The sequence below is a fragment of the Schistocerca gregaria genome, chromosome 7 (genome assembly GCF_023897955.1).
Source record: "Schistocerca gregaria isolate iqSchGreg1 chromosome 7, iqSchGreg1.2, whole genome shotgun sequence".
NCBI classification, from domain to species: Eukaryota; Metazoa; Arthropoda; class Insecta; order Orthoptera; family Acrididae; genus Schistocerca; species Schistocerca gregaria.
In genome coordinates, this window is record NC_064926.1 from 100,394,862 (window position 1) to 100,422,241 (window position 27,380).

The window sequence follows — 27,380 nt, forward strand, 5'->3', positions numbered from 1 at the left end:
GTAAATTCTGACAAGGGGCCCTTGGTCTGTGTAGGTCGTATGGTTTAGTATACAAAATAAAACAAGATTGTTACACATAAATTTTTCTCGATTTAATTTCGGCAAATTTAGAAAAGTGCAAGGTAGATCAATGTCTCTGAGCAAACCGTATTCAATTTTCATTATACTGAGGTCATTTAGACATTCCTAACCCATCATATTTATTAATTAATTTTCTATGCCCTTTAACGTCGAAAAAGAACGTTCTCCACTGCAGTTGGTGATCAATAAAGATAAATAAATGCACAAGGCTATTTCTGCATTTGGAAAATACGATCCAACGAATTTTCCATTAAAAATTTGTAAATTCGTGGTTCCAAAGCTTCGTTCTTTTTTCTGTCAATGGCAGCAGCGATATCCGTTTTTAGCAGCTCAGCGAACTGTACCATCTACATCATCTGGGTAAGCATTCACGATATTAGAAGTTCTTTTCAGGATCTGTTCTGCTGTGAGAGATGTAGTAATCCCGTAATATTCTAAAAACATTAGTTGATGGCATTTTTCCATGCGTTTAGCTGATGCAGCCAGTACATTGTCAATTATCACAATAAACACCTGAAATTCAAAATGTTCTCCAAGTGTTTGATTTTCTACAACTTCAACGAGTGTAGTTGAACCACTAAAATGGTCGTACTTTGTATTTCGCTACTGTTGTCTTGAAGTTTGTTGCTGATATTCTTTACATCTAGTCAGGGATCTGGCTTTTGTCTCAATTTCTCAAAATGTTAACCTCATTGCTTGGAAATATTCACGTAAGAATTTATAAAGTGCATATCCACTGCTCAGATCTTGATCAGACGACTGAAGCGAAACGCTAGTCGCTTGCAAGCGTTCTAGGATTCTGTTTCATGCGACATACATTATTCCCGGTTCTAACTTACTCGTTTTCAAAACCAGTCGGTAAGCCTGATTGCGGCACTCTACCTTTTGATGCACATTACTAGATATGTCATTCAGAACTTGTTTTATAGTATGAAAACCAAATAAAAGCGTCGTTGTAGCATCAGCTCTGGCCGACTACCTTAGTGTCCTGTAACCTTTCCAAAATCGGAATTTCTATCATTTTTCAGTGCTTCCAAAAGAAGGTTCCATCGATAGGTAGAAGCGGAAAAAAATGTATAGAGGCTTTCAAGAAAACCAAGGAAAATGGATGCTTCTGTACAATATTCTGCAGCACATTTGGCGACCAATTTTAGCGAATGTGAAGAACAGGGAATATATTAAGCGTACTTATGCACTTATATCTTTAATTCGTGCTTCTAAGCCTGTCACTTATGTTACTGGCATTGTCATAGCTTTTCCCACAATCTCTGGTATTAATGCCATAGCAAGCTTTGGGAGAGTTGTTCAGCAGAATGACCTTCCGTAACCAAAAACTTCACAAATCTTTCCACTGGTCCGGATAGCAGGACATAGCGCACTATCAGAGTAAGTTGATCTACGTGAGATATATCAGGAATAGAATCAAGTGAGACTGAATAGTATTTGAATCTCTTAATTTCGCAAATAATATGATCCAGTATGGCAGATGCAATTAGATAGATAAATTACTCGCACTTTGTTTTTGACAAATATGACTTATATCCCTTTCCGTTATTTGCATGAATACATATATGTTGGGCCAGAAACACATCTAATTTGGCTAGTAATTCTAATAACACTAAATAATTTCCATTGTGGGGTGAACCAACAATTTCATCACTACCTCGAAATGCTAGCCCTCGCTCAGCTAAAAAAGTTATAACTGAAACAATTCGTTCTAAGAGTGTTCGCCAATATTTTTTTTCGCTCTAATTTGAGCTTACAAGTTGAGATACGACACGTGCATCTTTGTTTTTTAGAACGAACAGAGAAATTTTCGCTTTTCTATGCGAACTGCTTTGTTCATGTCTCTTCAGCAAAATTATTGCATTCTTCAAGTCGTCTAAACCGTCTTTGGTAAACCGTGGCGAGCAGGCAGAATCTGCCACTTTGTAAACAGAACAGAACCGTCGCTCTTTGCTTTCTGAATACCACCAACAATCTCTCATGTAAGTTTTATTCGTTAGTTTATGTTTATATGTGAAAACGACTTTCTGCAGAATCTTGGCTTATTTTCCTTCTCATATATTTCCATTGAAGACAAAAAAATACTGTTCATGTGCTGAACTTTCATACTTCCTTTCATAATTCAATAATCTCTGTCAAAGTTGTTTGGTCACTCACCTATATCACCAGAAAACATTTTACTTTCACTTTGTGTTCCACTTGAACGAGGGGCAGTAACATCAGAAGTCTGTAACGTTTTCTCGACTTCTCTTTGTCTTGAAGATGAGGTCTCTGGGCCGATAGGACTTCCTATGCTTTTCAGTTCAGTTTGGCCTGGAGACGACATGGCTGAACTGGGAAGATGTGTCGGCTGTTCAGTTTCTGTATCACTTGTGGAAACCGTAACTACATCGCAAGAAGTTGCATGTTGTAATGAATCTCCTATAGTATAACTATCGTCCGTACAATCAACTACAGCTTCCGTATTATATACTTCATTTTCTGTATATTTGGCAAAACCATTCTGAACATTAAAAAAAATCAGACAGTTTGCGTGTTTTAGATATAACAGCATGTGTCTTTCTCTCCCTTTCATATCTTGCTTACCGCTTTGCACTTCCAGAAGCGTAGTGGCGTCCAGTATCTCACCGTCTGTTGCTCATGGTGGTTAGCTCGATCTGTGTAGAAGGGAAAATGAATTACAAAATAATATGTAACACTGCCATTTAATCGGACTGCGTAACGCATAAGTATCCTAAATAATATACGTCCATTTAATGTTGAAGCTAGTGCCAGTTGACTGCGCAAATAGCCGGCCGCTGTGGAAGAGCGGTTCTAGGCGCTTCAGTCCGGAACCGCGCTGCTGCTACGGTCGCAGGTTCGAATCCTGCCTCGGGCATGGATGTGTGTGATGTTATTAGGTTAGTTAGTTTTAAGTAGTTCTAAGTTATAGCGGACTGATGACCTCAGATTTTAAGTCCCGTAGTGCTTAGAGACATTTCAACTATTTGATTTGACCGCGCTAATACTAAGCTATTATATCAGAGTTCATCACCCACAGAGCTATTGTGAATGATATATGCCGTCGAAGCAGAAGCGCTCACCCGCACTATACGAGAATGGGGCGAAACCGACAGTCGCCTTCCAAGAGTTTAGACTACTACAGATTCCCGCCTATCAAGATCTATTGAATCTCTGCCCATTAAATTATGCACGAAGAAGAAGAAAACGAATTGAGAGTGAAGTCTGAGCTGTTAGCTACCCATGAGTACAAACCCAGGCACATCTTTAAATTATTCGTAATTAGCGCTCTCAACAAAACGACCAATTGGCTTCATGTTTAATATTTAATAAGGGAAGCACACTGCTAAAATGTCGGCTCCCACAGACGACCTAGCGTGAGAATGTGGGCCATATAGTGAAATTATGCAGGTAAGACCTGACTACACTCGCGCGCTGGTTTCTGTTCACTCGCTCTGTCACACTGCAGCTACTTTAAGCCTAAGCGCCAAGTACATACGTAACCTCGACTTACCGGCTACCCATGAGCTAAAGTGCGGCAGTTCCTGGATTTGAATGGAAAAACGGTTGAATGTAAAATAGCGAGAGTTGGTAAAGACATGACTCACTAAAATCGTTATTTTCCCGTTATTTCACATACAAATGGAAGTGTATGGGCTTTTCTTTGCGCTCTGGTTTATACGTTTCATTTTCGTTGCAGATATCATAGACAACTTTTCTAATGAAGATGCAGATAATGGCTGACATTCGCTGCTCCTCTACAAACGCCAATGGTGGTAAGGAGAATGGACGTTAAAGTTAGGAAGTAAGTGATAACGAAGACTGTTCTGAAGATTTAAAATCATCAATAATAGCTCAAGATGATAGCGAAGAAGTATACGAAACGCTTAATCTGGAAGATTAAAAACGAGAGAATCTTTCACTGCAGTTAAGAATATATTTCAGTTATTGTAACAAAAACCATCTGTAAATTAACAGTAAATAGGGTATAAAGCAATGTACACGTGTGTAAATGTTTCCTGTTGTAACCGCGACTGGAACGGTCGCGGGGTCACTGACGAAAGCGCAGTGGGACTGAACGGGAGCGGCCCGCAAACAAACAAAAGGGACGAACGGGAAAGGATGGACACACACAACGATAGAAGAAAGAGCGAGACACCAAGAGCAGCAATATGCAAGAAGCAACGGGATCGCAATCGAAAACTTCACGAAATCAATGGACATGGCAACAAACAAAGTAAACACGATGTCAGTAAGCGAGATATCGAGAGACTCACGCCAATATCAGACTGCCTCCCTGAGTGACAGTCAGGCGCTTAAATACATGATAGGGTACGTCGCTATTGGCCTCTAGGACCACTTGCTCCACAGTGGCGCCCTCACATTATACGCAGGCCAGGAGCACGCGCAGCCACAGCGTACAGCCTGACAACTGCACAGATCTCTCGGATTCGAAACCCATAGCGCTCGGTACCAGATTTTCAAAGGTCAACGTAATCGATCTACATAAATTTAACATCGTATGCTACAATAACATGACGGTACGCGACGTTAACATATTGAGCAATGGAACGTTATAGCCACCATACAAGTGGGCCCAATTTTTTAAAATAATCTGTTACGTGGGTGCACGTATTCAATAAGAGTTCTATTGTGGTGCGAAAACTAACCTATCTTACTACAACAAAGCAAGTAGTCATATTTACTGTGTGTGAAGAATTTTTCAACGACACCCGTGCTACTATGCCTATGTGAGTTTTCGATGGATAGAATATTAATAAGCGTATTTTCGTTTTAGAAATCACGTATGGTCGTCGTCCTGTCTTAAGAAGGGACGAAAGGCGACACACTCGTGCAGTTTGTGCGTCAGTGCTACTGTATTAAGCTACACAACATGCCAACGGTATCTGCAGATCGGCACTTGCTGTCGCCTCTGTTTCTACTTTTTTAAAAATGCGACGTGCATACTAGGAGCACGAGATGAGCAAAGTTTGTTTTATACGGGTCGTATTTTAGCAGACAGGACTTTTGTAGACAAGGAATACTGACGAATATCGCGAGAAGTCGTGTTTTACAAAAACATACAATATTACAATAGATTAGTTTTCATTCCGTAATAGTTTTCAGGTCACAAGACCTTGTCAATGAATGAAGGACATGGAAGTAAAGAGTCTGCCGTTTCCGGAATGATGATAGAACCAGGTGGAAGAAGACTGCTTACTGGTGTAGAATTGTCAGAAGTCTGGCCAACTCCTGTTTTGTCCGCATCCCAAGGCTGTCCTTTGCGGGGAGGGACTGTCTGAGATAAGCCAGAACTTGCTTCTGTTGTTGGAGAAATTAGAGTGACTGAAAAAAACCCATTTATACACACTCTTTGCTAAAAATTTATTTAATGGTGACAGTTGTGTGCGTAGTTTCGTTCAACGGACATTTAAAAAAAGCCTGTGTCACGCACACTTAACGGCTTTCCTGTACACGTATTTTTTTCGCCACTTGCCGCGAAATATACTTTTGAGACTGTTCACGTGCTTTGTTAGTCCGTATCTGGTGCCAGATACATCTTTGCTTTGTACATTTTTATACTGCGTCAAGCTCTGCCTTCCTGCGGCACATTTGTCTGCAGCAAGCAACAATGTGTGCAATAGCCCTAGCTTTTATGGCAAAACTACGATAACTATGATTCTACCAGGCGTGTCAAAATGAAATCTGTATCACTTTTTAAGTGAAACGTGCAAAAATACAACTGAAAATCGCATACAATTCGTGCATTAGTTATTGTGTGGTGCGCGTACACAAAAAATTCTAAAAATAATTTTTTTCGCTTCGGTAGCTGTTATAAAAAACACCCACATATTCTGTTTTCTTAAATATCTCCTACGTACAGGCACCATCAACATACAATTTTATTATATGTGTAAATTCACAAGGTAATTGACACCACTGAGCTTATCATTCAAAGATAACCGGCTTACATGTAGCAAAGCTATGTCCAATAGAGAAAGATTTTCGCTGTCAATGTCTTGAGTAGCTGGGTGGACGTCACTCTAGATCACCATCCTATGAAAAGTTGTTAGAGGTACCGCTACGGGAACACTTCCTTTGAATTGTAAAGCTGACAATATTAATGTGAAGTACAGATTAAAGAGCTACACCATTCTTCAAAGCTACGGATTTGTAAACTGAAAATTATTAACCTGTTTTTAAAATGATTATTGAGCCAATTAGTTGAGTTCGTGATTCACGCTTTACCATTAAGAGGATACAGTGGGGTGGGGTACTGCAACGTGCTAATGCTTAAAATGTACATCACAGATGGTCAAAGCTGCGCACTATCAAAATTATTGCTCAAATTGAGACGCAAAATTGATTGCAAGTTTGTTATTTCAGCAGTGTTCAGTTTTCCTCTTTAAAATATGACTTCAAGTCGATGACGTTCCATTGTGGTATTGAAAACTCTCAAGTGTATACCAGTTATAAGGGTGAACAAATTCTGAGCACTAAATAAATGTCTACTGTATTCGAAATCATCAAAATAAAAACTACAGTGTTTTATGATGATATCGAACACAAATAGCTGATTCATAAATAGCTAATACCGAGAACCAACATTCTTTTTTATTGTTTAAACTTCGGGGTATATATGAACAAACAACGAGCTCACCTTATGCTTCAGTGGTTCCCTCTTTTCACTGAGCAACTTTGGAACCACTACATAAAATCCATGTCACAAACTTAATAATGGACGACTGGCCTCCAAGTACCAATTGTTAGATGTCTGTACGTCTCGGGACTTGTGACGACTGCCCTTTTTGAATCACTGTTGGCAACGTCAACAATGCCGCGCTTTTACATTTCTAATTGTTGTGCTGTGTGGCGTTGGTTGCGTGCAATGGGTTTGTTGCACGAACTAAATATAGCTAAGAAGCTATTGCTGGCCATCGAGGTTAGCTCCGACACACCGTTTACCCTGTTCTTCATCGTGACACCACTAACATTATTAATCAGTAGGCAGAATGTTGCGAACTTAACCAAATGGTGAGATAATTCACATTTTTCACTAGTCTACTTGCAACAAATGAATGCTATACTTGAAATTACTGTCAAAAAAAGAAATAAAACTCTAACCTGAGAAGCATTTTCGCGGCCAGACGCGTGGCTCATAGCATTTGCTAACTCCTGCTACGTGGCTAATCCAGCACTGCGGTGTTAACGTGGTAATAAAATTTTTTTGTCTCAAGGTCTTCGGTGTTGTCAGGCGTCCGGAAATAGCGTGAGTTTTACATCATACTAGTGGCAAAGCTAGCAAGACAGCTTTGGTGTGCTGAATGGGAGACTTCACATTTAGGAGGGCCGATCGATTTCTCGGCCAATTTCGGTTGACAAAATGCGGGATTTGTTGAGGGACATCGTGGAACATTCCCGCTTCAGCCTCAACAGTTTGGTGAGGTTCCGATAGGTGGCGGTGCTGTACGTATGTAGGCTTCTAAATGTAGTCTATAGCAAAAGTGTGTTCCAAGCGCAGAGATGTCATTCAGTTTCTTTTGGGGAAAAACCAGAGCGTCACAGATTGCGAATATTCATAGGCACTTGCAGAATGTCCTTGCAGACCTGGCAGTGAACAAAAGCACGGTGAGACATTGGGCAAGACGTCTGTCATCATCCTAACAAGGTCACGCAAACCTGTGCGAACTCCCGCGTGCCGGGCGACCTCGCACAGCGGTGACTCCTGCAGTGCTGGAACGTGCGGACACTCTCATTCGAGGTGATGGATAGATCTCAATCAAACACCTCGCTGCACAACTGGACGTCTCTATTCGTAGTGCTGAAAGTTTTCCACAAATTGGGGTACTCAAAGGCGCATGCCCGCTGGGTTCCTTACAGCCAAGCAGAAGACTACGAAGAGAAACGAAAGACCATCTGTGCGGAATTGGTTGTGCCTTGCAAAGGTGATCGTGACAGTTTGTGTCAAACATCGTCACGTGCAATGAAACATACATTCAGCACTTCGTAATGTAATCAAAAACGAAAATCGTGAAATGGCGCCACAGTACCTCTTGTCCAAACAAACGTTTCAAAGCTGCACATTTAGCTGGTAAAGTCATGGCGTCGGCCCTCTTGGACTGTGAAAGTATTCTTGTGTTTGATGTCACCCCTCGCGGTGCAAAGATCAGCTTAGAAGTGTACTGTGCTGCCATACAGAAACGCCTTCAGCCTATTCGTGGCCGTCACGAAAATGCAAACGAACTTCTCCTTCTCCAGGGCAACGTAAGGCCCCACACAAGTCTGCACACCCAAAAGGACCTCACAGAACTACAATGGACTCCTCTTCCTCATCTACCCTGAAACCCGGATCTAGCACCTTTCCACTTCATCTGTTTGGCCCAATGAAGGATGCAATCTGGGGGAAGCAGTGCTTGGATGATGGCGGATGGCCGTCGCATTACACAGAGATTATGTTGAAAAATAGAGCTTTTCAGCCAAAAGATTCGGGAATAATATGGCGTATTGGAATCCTGATAAAACCAAGTTTGCTTTCAGAAAAAAAAATGCTGGGTGTATTGGAATCCTGAATAAAACAAACCTCCACTTTGCGCTTGGTACTTGAGAATCCCGCAAACATTATGTGCGGGTCGTCCACGCTAGGCTTGGACACTGCAGTTGAGGAGGACATGCTGAGATAAAGAAAAGAAATAAGAAAAAGTACTCGGCATGTGGCACAGGCGCTGTGACCGTGTGACGTGCTGCCTACAAACACCGGCTCCTTGCTTACCAGGCATTACGGGACTAGGACGGCCAACTAAAGGTACCCTTTGCACACTGGTACTTACAACAGCGCGTACTCCAGTATCAATTCCCGAGCTTGGTGCTATTCACCGATGAATGCACGTCTCCTAGAGAAGGTACATTAAACTTGCACGACATGCATGTTTGGGCGGACGAAAATCCGCGTGCGCTGGTAATTCAATCACCATCAGAGGGTCCGTATTAACATCTCGATCGGGATGATAGTTGACTACAACTAGTAAATGATCGGATTGGCATGTGGCTGCAACACAACGTAGCTCCAGCACACTTTGATTTCAATGTGCGAAATCAGCTCAACGTCGCATATCACAGTCGATGGATTAGTAGGGATGGGCTATTTCCAATAGCCAGGTCTGAATCCTCTCGGCTATTTTTCTGAGGGACAGTATAAAAAGTATGGTGTACGGCACAACTGCAACCTTAGTGGAGGACCTTATTGCTCCGAGTACGCAGAGCGACTGAAATACTTCAGAGACAACCAGATGTAATGGCTCATGTGCGTGAGGCTAATGTAGGCTCCGCATTGACGTAGGACGTATGCACTTCGAAGCTCTTATGTAATGTAGAAGCCCGATGTGCTACTCATGTTGGGTTTATTGACTTAATATGTAAAGCACCCCTACCTTAGACTTGGACTCTCTCCAGCATCCAAGCCGTGCTTTGCCAGATATGGGTTCCTTCTTGAAAACCAATCAGTTTGCCTTCCTGCACAACATACTAAGCACTGTCTGTGTATTTTTGGGACACTCTGTATAGGAAAGTTGACATTCTCAGTTTTTAATTTAAAAGAAGAAGAATAAAACGTAAAACAATAAGAATACAATTAAAATATTTAAAACACCGTGTAAAACACTGATATTAGAAACAATTACTTCACTGTCAGTAAAACTTGAAGGTACTGCCATGGGAAAGATCGTCTGCTGTGAAGAACGTTGTTCGTTGATGATGGTATGATGGTGGGGTTAAAAAGATGGATGACTCATACTTGGTGTCGATGGTGAAGGAGTGGATGTTGGTAGGCAGGAACAGAGGAGTAGTTTGAGGTGTCATTACGGACTTAATTTGAAGGGTGTAGGGAGAGAAGGTTGAAGGGGAAAAAGGGGTACAGACATATGGGGAAGAAAGGAAAAGAGAGCCCTGATGAGGTGAAATGGCAGTAGTGGATGCGTAAATGTTGGGGGCTCTGAGAGGGAGATGGTTGAAATTTCATTGGGAGAGGATGTGGAGGGCGTGCAAGTGTAGGGTAAAGGCGTGACGCTTTACTAAGATTCGAAATCTGAAGCGAAACACTAGGATTATTGGAGTCGAGTTTGTGAGTGGTGTAGATTGTTCGAAGCCGTTCACTGTGCGTGAGGAGATGTGTGATGAGATGTTAAAGAATGTATGTGGGGGATGGTAAACGGACGCGGAAAGCGAGGTGGTGCGCATGTAGTCCAGGGACCTGATGCAGCATCTGCGTGTAACAGGATGGATCGACTCAGGGTTTTGTAGGTGTGAAGCACAGTGAAGGGGTACAGTCCCACAGTCCCCAAGTTCGGCCAATTAGTAGTTTTAATTGTTTTAGTCTATTGTGAGCTTTCCTCTGGATGGTTAGGTGAGCTGTCCATGTCAGTTGCTGGTCGATGGTTAGTTCAAGATACTTTAGTGTATTAGTTGACCGGATAGGGCAGTAGTAAATGGTAAGACAGAAGTCGTGCAGGCGGAAGGCGCGGTTGGTTCGTCCTATAATTATTGGCTGGATTCTGGAGCGGTTGATCTTGACGAGATATTGGTTATACCACGAGGTACACTGATTGAGGTGAGTTGGAAATATCATTGGGATTTCTAGAGGGTAAGACAGAGGGTGAGAAAAGTGGTGTCATCAGCATATTCAAGAAGGCGCTTCTTTCCATATGAGTCGGTTGCTTTCACACACTGTCTGAGTGGTTAAAGGTATGACAAGAATTGATATATCGCGTTCGGAAAACTGATCAGGCGACTTTGGCAACCCCACGGGTCAAGTCTACTGCGTCTAAACGTCTTGAGGACAAGGCCATTAATGGAGATAAATTTATGGGTTGGAGTTGCGGTAAACGAGAAGACCGACGATTTTAGCGTACCTAAGAAGGTGTAAACAGCATTTCCACACGAGCGTTTGGGTTGGAGCATCGCTCTTAAATACGAATAGTAAATGAGCAGCGATGAAAGGTCGTTAATTCGTGCTTGAGTTTTCTTTGCTAGGACTGAGGACGATTGTCGGAAGTTTCATTCGTCAAGTATTTTCACTCCTACATTACCGGACCAAAAGGCAAACACTATCATTACGTTCGTTTTGGACAAATGTTGGAATGTAGCAGCAGTTATCCCACCCCCCTCCCCCTTGAACCATGATGGACCTTGCTGTTGGTGGGGAGTCTTGCGTGCCTTAGCGTTACAGATGGCCGTACCGTAGGTGCAACCACAACGGAGGGGTATCTGATGAAAGGCCAGACAAACGTGTGGTTCCTGAAGAGGGGCAGTAGCCTTTTCAGTAGTTGCAGGGGCAACACTGGATGATTGACTGATCTGGCCTTGTAACACTGACTAAAACAGCCTTGCTGTGCTGGTACTGCGAAAGGCTGAAAGCGAGGGGAAACTACAGCCGTAATTTTTCCCGAGGTCATGCACATTTACTGTATGGTTAAATGATGATGGCGTTCTCTTGGGTAAAATATTCCGGAGGTGAAACAGTTTCCCATGCGGATCTCTGAGCGGGGACTACTCAAGAGAAGGTCGTTATCAGCAGAAAGAAAACTGGCGTTCTAGGGATCGGAGAGTGGAATGTCAGATCCCTTAATCGAGCAGGTTGGGTAGAAAATTTAAAAAAGGAAATGGATAGGTTAAAGTTAGATATAGTGGGAATTAGGGCAGTTCGGTGGCAGGAGGAACAAGACTTTTGGTCAGGTGAGTACAGGGATATAAATTAAAAAAAAAATGAATAAAAAAATAGGAGTGCGGGTAAGCTATTACAAACAGCATAGTGAACGCCTTATTATGGCCAAGATAGACACGAAGCCCACGCCTACTACAGTAGTACAAGTTTATATGCCAACTAGCTCTGCATATGATGAAGAAATAGATGAAATGTATGATGAATTAAAAGAATAGTGAAGGGAGACGAAAATTTAATAGTAATGGGTGGCTGGAATTCGAAAGTAGGAAATGGGACAGAAGGAAACATAGTAGCTGAATGTGGATTGGGGGTAAGAAATGAAAGAGGAAGCCGTCTGGTAGAATTTTGCACAGAGCATAACTTAATCATAGCTAACACTTGGTTCAAGAATCATGAAAGAAGGTTGTATACATGGAAGAATATTGGAGATGTAGACGCTTATCTCACTAGGGGTAAGATAGATACTGCTTACAGAAAAATTAAAGAGACCTTTGGAGAAAAGAGAGCCACTTGTATGAATATCAAGAGCACAGAAGGAAACCCAGTTCTAAGCAAAGAAGGGAAAGAAGGAAGGTGGAAGGAGTATTTAGAGGGTCTATACGAGGGCGATGTACTTGAGGACAATATTATGGAAATGGGAGAGGAGGTAGATGAATATGAAATGATACTGCGTGAAGAGTTTGACAGAGCACTGAAAGACCTAAGACGAAACAAGGCCCTGGGAGTAGACAGCATTGCATTAGAACTACTGACGGCCTTGGGAGAACCAGTCCTAACAAAACTCTACCATCTAGTGAGCAAGATGTATGAGACAGGCGAAATACCCTCAGACTTCAAGAAGAATATAATAATTCCAATCCCAAAGAAAGCAGGTGTTGACAGATTTGAAAATTACCGAACTATCTGTTTAATAAGTCACGGATGCAAAATACTAACGCGAATTCTTTACAGACGAATGGAAAAACTGGTAGAAGCCGGCCTCCGGGAAGATCAGTTTGGATTCCGTAGAAATGTTGGAACACGTGAGGCAATACTGACCTTACGAGTTACCTTAAAAGAAAGATTAAGGAAAGGCAAACCTACGTTTCTAGCATTTGTAGACTTAGAGAAAGCATTTGACAATGTTGAGTGGAATACTGTCTTTCAAATTCTAAAGGTGGCAGGGGTAAAATACAGGGAGCGAAAGGCTATTTACAATTTGTACAGAAACCAGATGGCAGTTATAAGAGTCGGGGAGCATAAAGGGAAGCAGTGGTTGGGAAGGGAGTGAGACAGGGTTGTAGCCTCTACCCGACGTTCTTCAATCTGTATATTGAGCAAGCAGTAAAGGAAACAAAAAAAATTCGGAGTAGGAATTAAAATCCATGGAGAAGAAATAAAAACTTTAAGGTTGGCCGATGACATTGTAATTCTGTCAGAGACAGCAAAGGACTTGGAAGAGTAGTTGAACGGAATGGATAGTGTCTTGAAATGAGGATATAAGATGAACATCAATAAAAGCAAAACGAGGATAATGGAATGTAGTCGAATTAAGTCGGGTGATGCTGAGGGAATTAGATTAGAAAATGAGACACTTAAAGTAGTAAAGGAGTTCTGCTATTTGGGGAGCAAAATAACTGATGATGGTCAAAGTAGAGAGGATATTAAATGTAGACTGGCAATGGTAAGGAAAGCGTTTCTGAAGAAGAGAAATTTGTTAACATCGATTATAGATTTAAGTGTCAGTCAGTCGTTTCTGAAAGTATTTGTAAGGAGTGTAGCCATGTATGGAAGGGAAACATGGACGATAAATAGTTTGGACAAGAAGAGAATAGAAGCTTTCGAAATGTGGTGCTACAGAAGAATGCTGAAGATTAGATGGGTAGATCATATAACTAATTGTGGGGGTACTAAATAGAAATTGGGAGAAGAGATAGAATTGGGGAGGAGTTTGTGGCACAAGTTGACAGGAAGGAGGAACCGGTTGGTAGGACATGTTCTGATTCAGCAGGAGATCACAAATTTAGCATTGGAGGCCAGCGTGGAGGGTAAAAAACGTAGAGAGAGACCAAGAGATGAGTACACTAAGCAGATTCCGAAGGATGTAGGTTGTAGTAAGTACTGGGAGATGAAGAAGCTTGCACAGGATAGAGTAGCATGGAGAACTGCATCAAACCAGTCTCAGGATTGAAGACCACAACAACAACAGCAGTTAAGTAGGAAACAATTCATATGTGAAAAGAAGTAAGGCTGTATTCCTACAAAGCCAAGTTTCCTCCGCAATTCACTTTACGGTATTTAGTGGAGGGAATTTTTTGTACCACTGTCACGTCTCTCTTTCTTGTTCCAGTCATGAATGGTTCGGAGGAAGAACGATTATTTTTGAGCGCCAATTTCCCTACCTCTGCCTTCGTGGTCTTTTCGCGAGGAATATACTGACTGACTTTTCCACGTGAGGCGTTCAGTGAGTAATGCAGCATTTTTTTTTTCCGAAAGCAGTTTAGTTTTATTCAGAATTCCAGTACATCCAGCACATTTTTTTTTCTGAAAACAGCTTGGATTTGTTCAGAGTTCAAATACACCATATTATTCCCCACTCTTTTGGCTAAGAAGCCCTATCTTTCACGATAATCTCCGTTCAATGCGGCGGCCATACGCCAACTTACTGAGAGAGCCTATATGCCTTCATGCTGCATCAACAACCTCCCCATCATCCATGTCCTGCTTCCGTGGAGTGCATCCTCCATTGGGCCAAACAGTTGGAAGTCGGAAGATGCGAGATCCGGGCTGTAGGAAGGATGACGATGAACTGTCCAATGAAGCTTTGTGAGCTCTTCTCGGGTGCGCAGATTTATGTGAGGCCTTGTGTTGTCATGGAGAAGTTTGAATTTTTGTGGCGACGAACCAGCTGAAGTCTTTTTTCCAGTTTTCTGAGGGCAGCACAATACACCTCAGAGTTGATTGTTGCACCATGAGGGAGGACATCAAACAGAAAGACTCCTTCAGAGTCCCAGGACATCATCGCCATGACCTCACCGTCTCAGGGTGGGGCTTTGAAATTTTTCTCCGGAGGAGGGATTATGTGGTGTCGCTCTAGGGATTACCGTTTTGTTTCCGGTTCAAAGATTTGAACCTATACTTTATCGCCTGTGATGATGTTCGACAAAAAATTGTCACGATCGGCCTCGTAACATGCAAGCAGTTTCGCACAGATGGTCCTTCGTTGCTTTTTATGGTCTGTTAGGCGGCGAGGAACGCAGCGGGCACAGGCCTTTGACTACACCAACTGGCGGAAGAGTATGTCACCGCTAAGACCAGAGTCGTTCAGTTGAGCAGCGAGGTTTTTGACTGTGATCTGTTAATCTCCTCGAGTGAGAGTGCCCGGACGTTCCAACATTACAGGTGTCCCAGCTGCATGCGGGAGATCGGACAGGTCTGCACGACCTTGTTGCGCTGATGACAGTCGCCTCACCCAACGACTCACCGTGGTGTTGTTCAGTGCCAGGCCTCTGTACAAATTCTGCAAGTGCCTATGAATATTTGCGAGGCTTTGGTTTTCCGCCAAAAGAGACTCAGTGGCAGCTCCGTGGCTGTAACGCACCGTACAGATGCCATTTTGAATGCTACGTATAGAGTCGCGATCGCATGGAATTTCATGAAGCTAATAGGGGCTGAAGCAGGGATACTGCTCGAAGGTCCGCGAGAAATCCCGCATTTTTTGAACCGAAAATGGCAGAGAAAAAATGTATTGCGTTACTTGTTGAACAACCCTGGTAGAAACATATGGTCTCAGAAGTTTAACAGTAAACCACGCTGTGATGTAAATCACCTTCTTGGAGAGTGTGCCACTGGTGTTGGCTGAGCATCCGTGACGCTTTCACGCTTACTGAATGAAACAAGTTGCTCTGCTTTGGAACTTCTGTGTTTCTTCTATCGTTCCTACCTAGTACAGATCCTAGACTGACATTTAGTATTTAAGTATTAGTTGAACGAGGGTTTTGCAGCACTAGACTACTATTCCCGAGGAACCTTCCAATTATTGTCAATCTGGCATCTGAATTACCTACGTTTAATTCTATGTGACCGACTTTAAGTCGCTCCGTACGCCTACTCCCAGATATTTCATGCATGTTACTACTCCCAGTGATTTATTCTGCAATATCTAATCATACAATAATGGGGCTTTTTGCCAATTTACGCTCAATACGTTACATCCGTTTACGTTGGGGGTCAACTGCTATTCGCTGCACCGAGTGTTGACCCTCTGCAAGTCTACATCTACATCTACATCCATACTCCGCAAGCCACCTGACAGTGTGTGGCGGAGGGTACCCTGAGGACCTCTATCGGTTCTCCCTTCTATTCCAGTCTCGTATTGTACGTGGAAAAAAGGATTGTCGGTATGCTTCTGTGTGCGTTCTAATCTCTCTGATTTTATCCTCATGGTCTCTTCGCGAGATATACGTAGGAGGGAGCAATATACTGCTTGATTCTTCGGTGAAGGTATGTTCTAGAAACATTGACAAAAGCCCGTACCGAGCTACTGAGCGTCTCTCCTGCAGAGTCTTCCACTGGAGTTTATCTATCATCTCCGTAACGCTTTCTCGATTACTAAATGATCCTGTAACGAAGCGCGCTGCTCTCCGTTGGATCTTTTCTATCTCTTCTATCAACCCTATCTGGTGCGGATCCCACACTGCTGAGCAGTATTCAAGCAGTGGGCGCACAAGCGTAGTGTAACCTACTTCCTTTGTTGTCAGATTGCATTTCCTTAGGATTCTTCAATGAATCTCAGTCTGGCATCTGCTTTACCGACGATCAACTTTATATGTTCATTCCATTTTAAATCACTCCTAATGCGTACTCCCAGATAATTTATGGAATTAACTGCTTCCAGTTGCTGACCTGCTATTTTGTAGCTAAATGGTAAGGGACCTATCTTTCTATGTATTCGCACCACATTACACTTGTCTACATTGAGATTCAATTGCCATTCCGTGCACCATGCGTCAATTCGCTGCAGATCCACCTGCATTTCAGTACAATTTTCCATTGTTGCAACCTCTCGATACACCACAGCATCATCTGCAAAAAGCCTCAGTGAACTTCCGATGTCATCCACCAGGTCATTTATGTATATTGTGAATAGCAACGGTCCTGTGACACTCCCCTGCGGCACACCTGAAATCACTCTTACTTCGGAAGACTTCTCTCCATTGAGAATGACATGTTGCGTTCTGTTATCTAGGAACTCTGCATTTCACCACAACCTTCGAACACAGAGAGAGAGATGCGGTATATCTTCACTTCACCACTTTGTTTTTCCAGTGGAAGCTCGGTTAGGTGACACATTTCTTGACTGTCGAAATTGCTTTCACTGTTAGGTAACGTTCATTACTTTCTTTGTCCACTATTATATTATCCAATAAACAAATGCATTTAACAGTATTGCCCACCACATCACAAACATCCGTGACGCTTTCACACTTACTGAATGAAACAAGTTGCTCTTCTCTAGAACTTCTGTGTTTCTTCTATCGTTCCTATCTAGTACAGATCCTAGACTGACATTTAGTATTTAAGTATTAGTCGAACGAGGGTTTTGCAACACTAGACTACTCTTCCCGAGGACCCTTCCAATGATTGTCAATCTGGCATCTGAATTACCTACGTTTAGTTCTATGTGATCGACTTTAAATTAATTTATTCTGATGGATTTAGGACTACCTTGAGTTCCATTCAGAAGCCAAAATACACCGCTCAATATCAGACTCCACGCTGTCATCATACCTCTGTCATGAACACCTCACAAAAACCTTGAGCTGCGCTTCGCTTCAGTCGCCGTCCTATTCGGAGCTCTTACCGTTTACCACAGCTCCAAGGCAAACGTATACTAACAAAGGTGAACAAGAACGGTGATGCAGACTCACAATCCTTTTCACTACTATCTCCAGATATCTCCATAATAGGAACTAGTTGAGGACGGCAAGTGTTTGGGGATCTCGCAAAACGCGTATTCTCGTTGTTTCCGCCTTTGTTCTCCAGAGTGCGGTTTTCCACCCGCGCTGCGGCGTGCCCCTCGGCGGCTCCTGCACTTCCTCGCTGGCCCTGGGACTGGCGTCCAGACAGCCCCGCGTCTCGTCCGGCTGCGCCGGCGGGCGGCTGCCGTTTGTTTTGGTGCCGCGCCGCAGGTGCGTCCGCTCGCCGTGGCCAATCGAGAACTCCTCCCCTCCCCCTCCCCGCGCCGTGCCCAGAATAGAGCGGCGACAGGAATAGGTGGGCCGCCTGCCCGGCTACCACGTTCTGGCCGGCAAAACAGAAAAAGACGAGGGAAGCGGCAAAAAAGAGAACCGGCCTCGTGTGTCAGCGAGCCGCGGCCAACGAAACCCGACACCGCCGCCGCCACCGGCCCTATCCACGGCTCTAGGTTGGCTAGCACAGTCGCGGCTCCTAGGACGCACGTCATACCGCACCAACCGACAACGCAGCTCACTTGGAAGACCTCCTCTGTCCTGGAATGGCTACTCCACCTGCACTCACTGTCTCATGATGTTGTTGTTCCGGTGTTCAATCTGAAGACTAGTCTGATACCGCTCTCCGTGCTTGTGTATCGTCTGCAAGCCTCTCCACCTTGACATAACTACTGCAACCTGCATCCATTTGAACCTGTCTCTTGTTGTCAAGTATTGGAATGCCTCTACAACTCGCTCTCCCCCCACCCCCACCCGCCCCAGCCACCACGCTGCCCCCCTCTCCTCTCTCTCTCTCTCTCTCTCTCTCTCTCTCTCTCTCTCTCTCTCTCTCACACACACACACACACACACACACACACACACACGCACTCAGCCGGCGTCTGTGGCCGAGCGGTTCTAGGCGCTACAGTCCGGAAACGGGTGCCTGCTACAGTCGCTGGTTCGAATCCTGCCTCGGGCATGGATGTGTGTGATGTCCTTAGGTTAGTTAGGTTTAAGTAGTTCTAAGTTCTAGGGGACTGATGACCTCAGATGTTGTGTCCCATAGTGCTCAGAGCCATTTCAACCATTCCCTTCCTCTCTCTTTCTCTCTCTCTCTCTCTCTCTCTCTCTCACACACACACACACACACACATTTCCCTCTACTACCAAACTGACGGTTCCTAGATGCTTCAGCTTGCGTTTTATCAATCGATCCCGTCTTTTACTCAAATTATGCCAGAACCTTTTTTTCTCGCCAATTAGACGCACTACCTCGTCTTTAGTTAGCCGATCTATCTGTTTAATATGCAGCAGTATTGTTTAGCACCACATTCCAAAAGCTTCTGTTTCCTTCTGGTTGGAACTGTTTATTGTTTACGTTTCACTTCTGTTCAAGGTTACACTCCAAATACCTTTAGAAAAGTCTTAAGAAGACTTAAATTTATATTTGGTGTTAATGAAATTTTCCCGTTTTGCAGAAATACTATTGCCAGTTTGCATTTCATATCTTCCTTGCTTCGGCCATCGATAGTTATTTTGCTGCCCAAATAGGAAAACAGGTCTACTACATTCATGCCTCATTTCCTAATGCGAGTCCCTCAGCATCGCCTCGTTTAATTTCACTAATTTCCATTACCCTTGCTTTACTTTGAATGATGTTCATGATGCAACCTCTTTTTAAGACACTACCTATTCCGTTACAGTGCTCTTCCAAGTCCTGTACCTTTTCTAATATAATTACCTTGTCATGGGCAGACCTCAAATTTCCGTTTCTTCTGCGTAACATTTAATTCGTTTTCCAAATTTCTCCTAGGTTTCCTTTACTGCTTGTTCAGTGTGCCGATTGAATAACATCAGCGATAGGTTACAATCTTTTCCCTCTCTTCTCAGGCATTGCATTATTTAATTTTTACCACTGCACTCTGCTTTCTGCATGCAACAGTACATTTGCACGGGACATCGTACCTAATATCAACACTAAAGCGTCGAAGGACTTTGTAAGTGCATGGGAGTATGCCCGCCGTCTCTACACATACACACATGGCATCGACACTGCGTATAACGATGAACTGACACACCACAGTGGCCAGCTTCCTCTGGTAACGTATGTGTTTACAGCAGAGTACACTGAAATACTAGACGGACCAAATAATACTGTAGGCCTGTCGTTATCGTGTCTCACTCGCAGTCAGAGTTGCCGCTCATACAGAATCACGCACTCAGTATTTAAGGTACCAGATAACAGAACTGCTTGGAGAACTACGCTTCCATGACAAGGAGGTTATTACGTTATGGGTGCAGGGATACTATGATATCACGAGAACTGAAATTTTCGGCATCCTCGATTAGAGTCTATGCACCATGGGGCAAAGAGAGGGAAGGCATAGTGTAAACGTAGAGCAGAAGATCTCTGGACGATCGTGGTATGGCTTTCGGACGGGCACAGAACGTTCCTTGTCACAATATTTCGTCTCCACTTTACCCACGGTAGGTCCACACAGTACAGCCCTGTGTGACTAAGGCATGTAGGACACCGTATACCACAATTTCGGCTCCCCACAGCGGTGTCACGTAACATCCAATTTAGTGCAGTGCTCACTGCGTCTTGGACAACATCTATCTACGAGGTCAAGATGCGAGTCAGTACATCGTTTACAGAATGGCATTAGAAAATTTATAAACAAACGAAATTAATGAAATACGGAAAAATTGTGAGAAGTTTTGAATAAACAACATACTACAGTGAGACAATTGTCAACTACTGCGAGGATCTCCTTCGCAGAACAGTGTGTGCCACAAGGAATCCTTTCAACTTGAATCTGAACACTTGAAGTTTGTCTCTCAGTTTTTTAGTTCTGTTGGTGGTCTATTGAAGATAAAAACTGCAGAATAGTGCACACTTTGCTGTACAATGCTTAAGGAAAATTATTCACGTTTTACTTGTATATAAGAAAAGAGTATTCATTGAGTTTCGTATTCGTAAATCGAAAATAAAACTTGTTCTTTTTGTAAAATTGAGAATGCTAATGTGAGAAAAACTGGAACACCAAATATGTTATTATACTTAGCTGTTGAGTCCCATAGTGATCAGAGCCATTTGAGCCACTTAGCTTTTGCCTTATTTGCATCTGTACCTATTACAAGTATAAATTAAAGTTCCGTGCCACATTTTTCTGTCTGTATATGAAGGCTAATCTCAAGAACAACAGTATGGATTTTGATAAGGTTTCCAGTAATAGATGGATGAGATAAGATAGGGCTAAGAGGGTGGGGTGCGGACTCGTAGTGGTATGCACGAACGTACCACTGTTACGTTTATTATATACACGGGGCAGTCAAATGAAGACGAGACAGATAGAAAAACTAAGTAAATTGTTTCTTCTTTCAAAAGTAATCACCGTAAGACGGTCAATGCCTTCACGCAAAAATGTTTGCGATTGCCTGTGGAAACGTGGTTGTATCCAGGTGTGCATCTTTTCGTCCGAAGCAAACCGACGGCCATGAATGTGTTTCTTCAGAGTTCGAAAAATATGGAAATCGCATCAGAGAGAGCGGGACTGTTTGAAAGATAAGTAAGGGCTTCCCAGCTAAACTTCTGCAGCGTCCTCGAAACAGTCACGGCAACATGTGAGCCCCTATACGTCCTTCATACTGTCCCGATCTCTCCCCATGCGATTTCCATATTTTTGCGGTCCTGAAGAAAGACATTGCATGGGGGCTTAATTAAAAAGAAAGGACTAATATTAACGAATTAAAGCAATAACTTTAGTAGTTGTGTGACCGGTTACGAAGTGTCGTAACCGGTTGGTCCTGACTAGTATTACCACGCAATCTGACTGCATAAAATAAAAATAAAGAACGACAAGGAATTTCCATTAACACAATTGATTAATTAAGTCCCCTGCAACTATAAAAGTTACGAAACAACGAAGTACAAGTGTAACGGTTCTGTGTGTGGTAGTGTGACTCAGCGTACATGTATCTGGCTCGGTTCTTTCTCAATACGACAAATATTTTAAATACCCTTTACCATCAACTAATTGAAAAACCAGAAATACTATAATTGCACATAGAAACCACAATTAAAAGTCTAATAAAAGAACACAAGCCCGATGCCTTGTTGACTGTACCTATGAGCAAGAAGCATTGTCATTAAAGAAAACAGTAATACCTTTTTACCTCATTATATGTTGACCAAAATTTTCCATTACACCATCATCATAAATCAAAAGCCCATCTCCTTTCTCAAATACACACTGACAATTGCAACCTCTTCCATCTATACATTACCCCAACCGAACAGCATCTACTCTCTCGCCCAACAGAACAACAACTACCCTCGACATCCTCTGAACTACTACTGCACCTTTGGAGTCGACGGAATAATTATCTTTGGCGCAATCTCTGGCGCTGTGACTCAGTGTAGCCACCTTTCAAGATTCGTGACCGTTGGTTTGGTTAGGATGAAGACGTGCACGCCATGGCTGCACAGGCAAACGCAGACATTTTTTCATGAAAGTATTGACCGTCTTGTATCAGGGTGGGATAAATGTATTAACAGTTGTGGCGATTAATTTTGAAATCATCAGTCGGTAAAAACGAAACCCTTATGGGATCATTTTGACGTCCGCCCTTTTGTCTATCCGTCCGACTTAATATCTGTCTCTTTTTTCTGAGGAATGAGTTGAGGTATAACGTTGAAACTTATGTGACATACTGAGGTCAACGACCCCTTGGAGGTGTGAAAAATCTAAGCTTCTAAGCCAATGCAGTCAAAAGACACTGCCATATATGTCTAACATTTCGGTATTCGCAAACTCATTCATCAAAATCTACAGGGCACAGTCCGCCCCGACAGCTGAGTGGACAGTCTGCTTTCCGCAGCGCTGCGGCGAGGACGTCTTGTTTACGTCCCGTCCGCGCGGTCGCGAGTGCCTGTAGTTGTTTACTACTGCGTTGTCGCTAGTTTAGCGTCCATCACTACCGACGCAACATGGCACATTCATACAGACAAACCACCATCAAGATCAGTTTTCAACCCGATCATGCACGACCGCGAGCTTTTGAAGTGGAACGTTTCCTACGTGACGACGTTAAATTTGACCCGCGAGACATAATTGGTATCCATCTCTCTATCACGAGCAGTGCTGTCTACGTCAAGCTAGTAAGTGACGAGGTGTGCAACAGAATCGTGAGCGCGCATGCGAACGATCTTAAATTCAAACATTCTGATGGCCATATTGGGGCGGTCTCTATCGATCACGCGGGGCTTGACCTACGTACGATACGCGTCTTCGAACTCCCTTTTGAAGTACCACCGGACGGAGTCACCGCGGCTTTCCAGCCCTACGGCAGAGTGATCAGCCATATGGCCGAAAAATGGACCACCTTTACAACGTACCCCGTTCTTAACGGGTTACGACAGATACAAATTGAACTGACCAAACATGTTCCGTCATATCTTGTCATCGGCGGATGTAGGGCGATCATTATGTATGACGGTCAGCCACGCACTTGCTCTTGTTGTGGCCAAGTAGGGCACGCCCTCTCGGATTGTCTCCGACGACGGCTTACTCAAATCCCGACAGGTGAATCTATGACTCCTTCTACGGTGACGACCCTTCCTCTCAATTACGCCGAAGTTACACGGGGAGCAACCTTTCCCGATGCTGACGACATTAGTCCGGTAGCCGCCCCCGATGGCGAGACCATAATGGCTTCTGCAGTACAGGATCCGGCCTCTACAACGGCACCACCACCTGTAGATAATCACCGACCGACCTTGCAAGAAGGCGTGGATGTCAGGATGGACATTGACCCACGGGTTGTGCCGACAGCGGCTTTTCTTCCAGACACCGGAGCAGCTGAAGAAATCCACCCACATTCAGATACTGAAGCACACGTCCGTAAACAGCGTTCCCCGCGAAAACACAATAGACGGCGGCGTGCTCCATCGGACGAGTGTTTGCAGCGATAGTCTGACATGGACTGTGGAAATTCCGACGACGGTACCGGCGGTACAGAGGCCGCTGTAACTTCAAACTCAACAGATCGCAGTGGTGATGGCTTCAGCCCCTCCCACCCCACAGAACAGCAGGATCACAAGCAGACAGCCGCTGCCGATTCCCAGCCAGAAGAGCCGATGGAGTCAGCGCCGAGTGCCGCAGCAGCCACTAACAGCCGCCAACAGCCGATGGTATTTCATGGCGACTGGGCGGACGACTGTGAGGCACACTCCTTGCCCATCGTGTCGGACGACACGGGAGAAAATTTACCCCACCAGTGTTGATCCTTTCCCGCCGTCAGTTACAGTGACGAGACAGCCTTACAGGGGTACTGATGGCCAACACGGATGCTGTGGATAGACCTCAAACGTATCGCATTGCAACTATAAACATCAACACTATACGGACGTGCGCTAAGTTATCCTTGCTTCAGGATATGTTGAACTCTGCTTCCATCGACATAGCCCTTCTCCAGGAAGTGTACGTCGACTACTTCCCAGGCATGTACGGTTACGGTGCTTGCGTCTCTCCAGCTCCCCCAACAGGCAGCGGTGTCGCTGTACTTCTTCGGGAAGGGATAGCGGCGGACGATATCCTGTTTCTGCCTGGGGCAAGAGGAATGGCACTCACAGTACTGGGTGTCCGCCTTATCAATATCTACGCACCTTCCGGGACGGACAATCGTCGCGAACGTTCACGATTCTTTGCGGAAGACGTCGCCCCGCTCTTCCAAGGCCCCCGCGACCATCTGTTGTTTGGAGGTGACTACAATTGCGTACTGGCGCCCAGAGACCAACTCCCACGACATAATCCATGCCCGGATCTCGAGGCGCTAATTCGAGACCTGCAGATGGTTGACACTTGGGAAAATCTTCACGACCACCGACCGGGATTCACGCACTTCACGAGTCACTCTTCCAGTCGTATCGATCGGATTTATATCTCACGCTCTCTCGCCGCTGGAACACAGGATGCGGAACTGTGGCCTGCGCATTCTCGGACCACTCAGCTTACATTTGTGCCGTCACCCTGCGGCGGCAACAAGTGTGGAGAAGCCGCAGCCCGTGGAAATTAAACATCGCTCACCTGTCGTACCCGGATTGCCGCCAAGCCGTTGAGGATACGTGGCATTCGTGTGAAAATCGCCTCCGTGCATATCCCACAACGATCCGCTGGTGGTTGGACTGCGCCAAACCGGCACTGAGGCGAACGTTGATAACCTACGGTCGCGACCACGCTGCTTGGCGAAGACATACACTCGACTTTTACTTCCGGGTCCTGCGCGACTGCGATGCTATGGCGCCGTCTCCGGAACGAGAAACGGCGGTCCACCGTGCTAAGGCTCAGATCCTCGCTGATATGCGACGCCACCTAGAGGTGGTAGTCATCCGTTCGAGGACGCAGGATCGGATACCGAGCGAACGCCTCTCAATGTTCCACGTCCTTCGTGAACGTAAACGACGCCAACGAGCGCTGATACGCTTCATCGATACGGAGGACGGTCATCGCCTCATCACGCAACAAGACATAAACACAGCGTTCTACAATCATTATTCCCAGCTCTATTCCGCTCAGACCCCTGATCCGACAGCACTGGAGGACGTCTCACAGACGATTTACGGCACCGTCACCCCGGCAATGGAAGCGGCCTTGATGGAAGAAATTACAGAAGAAGAAATGATCAACGCCATTAGAAAAGGAGCTGTCAACAAGTCTCCGGGTCCTGATGGCCGCCCCTTGGAATTTTACCAGACTTTTCAATATTTATTAGCCTCCCGATGGACGGACATCGGTCGCGAACTACTATCCCCGGACGTGCCGCTCCCTGCGGCCCTTGTGGAAGGGATGATTATTCCTATTCACAAACCGTCCGGTGGCTCACGACTGCAGGACTACCGCCCGTTGACGCTACTGAACTGCGACTTTAAGATCTTTTCTCGATTGTTGGCGGCGCGGATACGCCAGACCCTACGCAATGTTATCTCACCCGATCAGACGTCATGAGGAGGCGACAATAATATTCAAACGGCACTCAGCGAATATCGTGACTTGATCTCACTGGCGAGGGCATGTCGTCTGAAGGGTGCACTGGCCGCCGTTGATTTTAGTCAAGCTTTCGACCAAGTGGACCACAACTATTTGGAAGCGGTCCTCCAACATATGCGGTACCCACAGCCATTCGTCACTGTCGTCATGCGACTACTCCGTGGCGCGACGTCCAAGGTGATCGTCAACGGCCGACCTTCGCAGCCGCTCACCATTTCTCGATCGATTCGCCAAGGCTGCCCTCTGTCCACTTTACTTTACGCTGTGGCCATGGAACCTCTCCTCTGCGGCCTGCGCCAACGACTAACGGGTATGACGTTACGAGGCCACACTTTCCAATGTAAAGCGTACGCTGACGACCTGATGATTGTCATCCGCAACGGTGACGACACCGCTAGCGCACTAACTTGGATAGCGAAATATGGCATGGCCACTGGTAGTCGTATCAACGTCGCAAAATCGGTGGCGATGAACATCGGGATCGGATTGTCTGAGAACGGTGTCACCCCCTTACAGCTCAGTGATAGTTTGAAATGTCTCGGCATTGATTTTACAGACGATATACGACGGACCGCTGCTCACAACTTTCGACGGCTTTTACGAAATGTTCGGACTGGAATTGCCACCAACCGCCTACGAGCCCTGGACATCGTCCAACGGACCCAGTATGTCAACACACATTTAGCGTCACGCATTTAGCACATCGCCCAGATATTACCTATACCGGTGATGTTATCTCGCCGTATACTTGCGGCTTTTGGGTCCTTCATGAGTTCTGGAATGCTTTTCAAGATCAAATATGAGACTCACACCCTTCCCCCGGATCGGGGAGGGCTTGGCCTTTATCACGTTTATGACAGAGCGGTCACCCTATTTGTGAGCACATTAGTCAAACTATGGCACCGCCGTCCGGACAGTCTGACCAGTTTGTTAACAGAAGAACTAGCACCGCCCTTCCTGTTGCCGCCTGTGCCGGTACACCACGTCCCCTCTTCGCTCTTCTAAATCGGTGTCTTTTACCTCGAACTCAGTTACGTTCCACTTGCCTTACCAGCGACTCAACTGGCGACTGCAAAGACGGTTTATAGGGTCCTGCAACGTGGACGACCCGATAACGTCGTGGAGAGGAAGCACCCGAACGTCAACTGGCGAGTAGTGTGGAGGAGAATTCACCACGTAACACTGGACACTGACGTCACGGCGATGTGGTATATCACTGTCAACGGTAAGCAGGTGACCAGATCAAGGCTACATGCGATCCACATGGTAGACTCACCCACGTGCACGAGCTGTGGCGTTCAAGACAACGATGAACACCGTCTTAGCTGTGGCGAGTCTACAGCAGTGTGGCACTTAGTGAGGCAAATGTCAGCAAACTTCCTGTGGGTAACGCTGAATCATATCGACCCCAAGACTATCTTATTCCCGGATGAAACGTATTACCCACGCACTAAATCTAATGCAATGACGTGGCTTCGTGGACATGCAGTGCATTATTTGTTTCAAGACGGCACTAAGGACACTTTAGACTTTTGGAACTATTTGCAGGAACGACATTGCAAGATCCTCCGTAACCCAAAGTATCGACAATAT

The 27,380-nt window shown here is 44.8% G+C and overlaps 1 protein-coding gene across 1 annotated transcript in view; it reads left to right on the forward strand.

The window, feature by feature from the left end:
* Positions 1–23,719: 23,719 nt before the first annotated feature.
* Positions 23,720–27,380, forward strand: part of LOC126282305 (odorant receptor Or2-like) — a 211,952-nt gene continuing 208,291 nt past the window's right edge. Inside the window, exon 1 of the mRNA XM_049981960.1 lies at positions 23,720–23,932. Coding sequence (XP_049837917.1) covers positions 23,720–23,932 — 213 coding nt within the window. The remainder of the gene's footprint in view (positions 23,933–27,380) is intronic.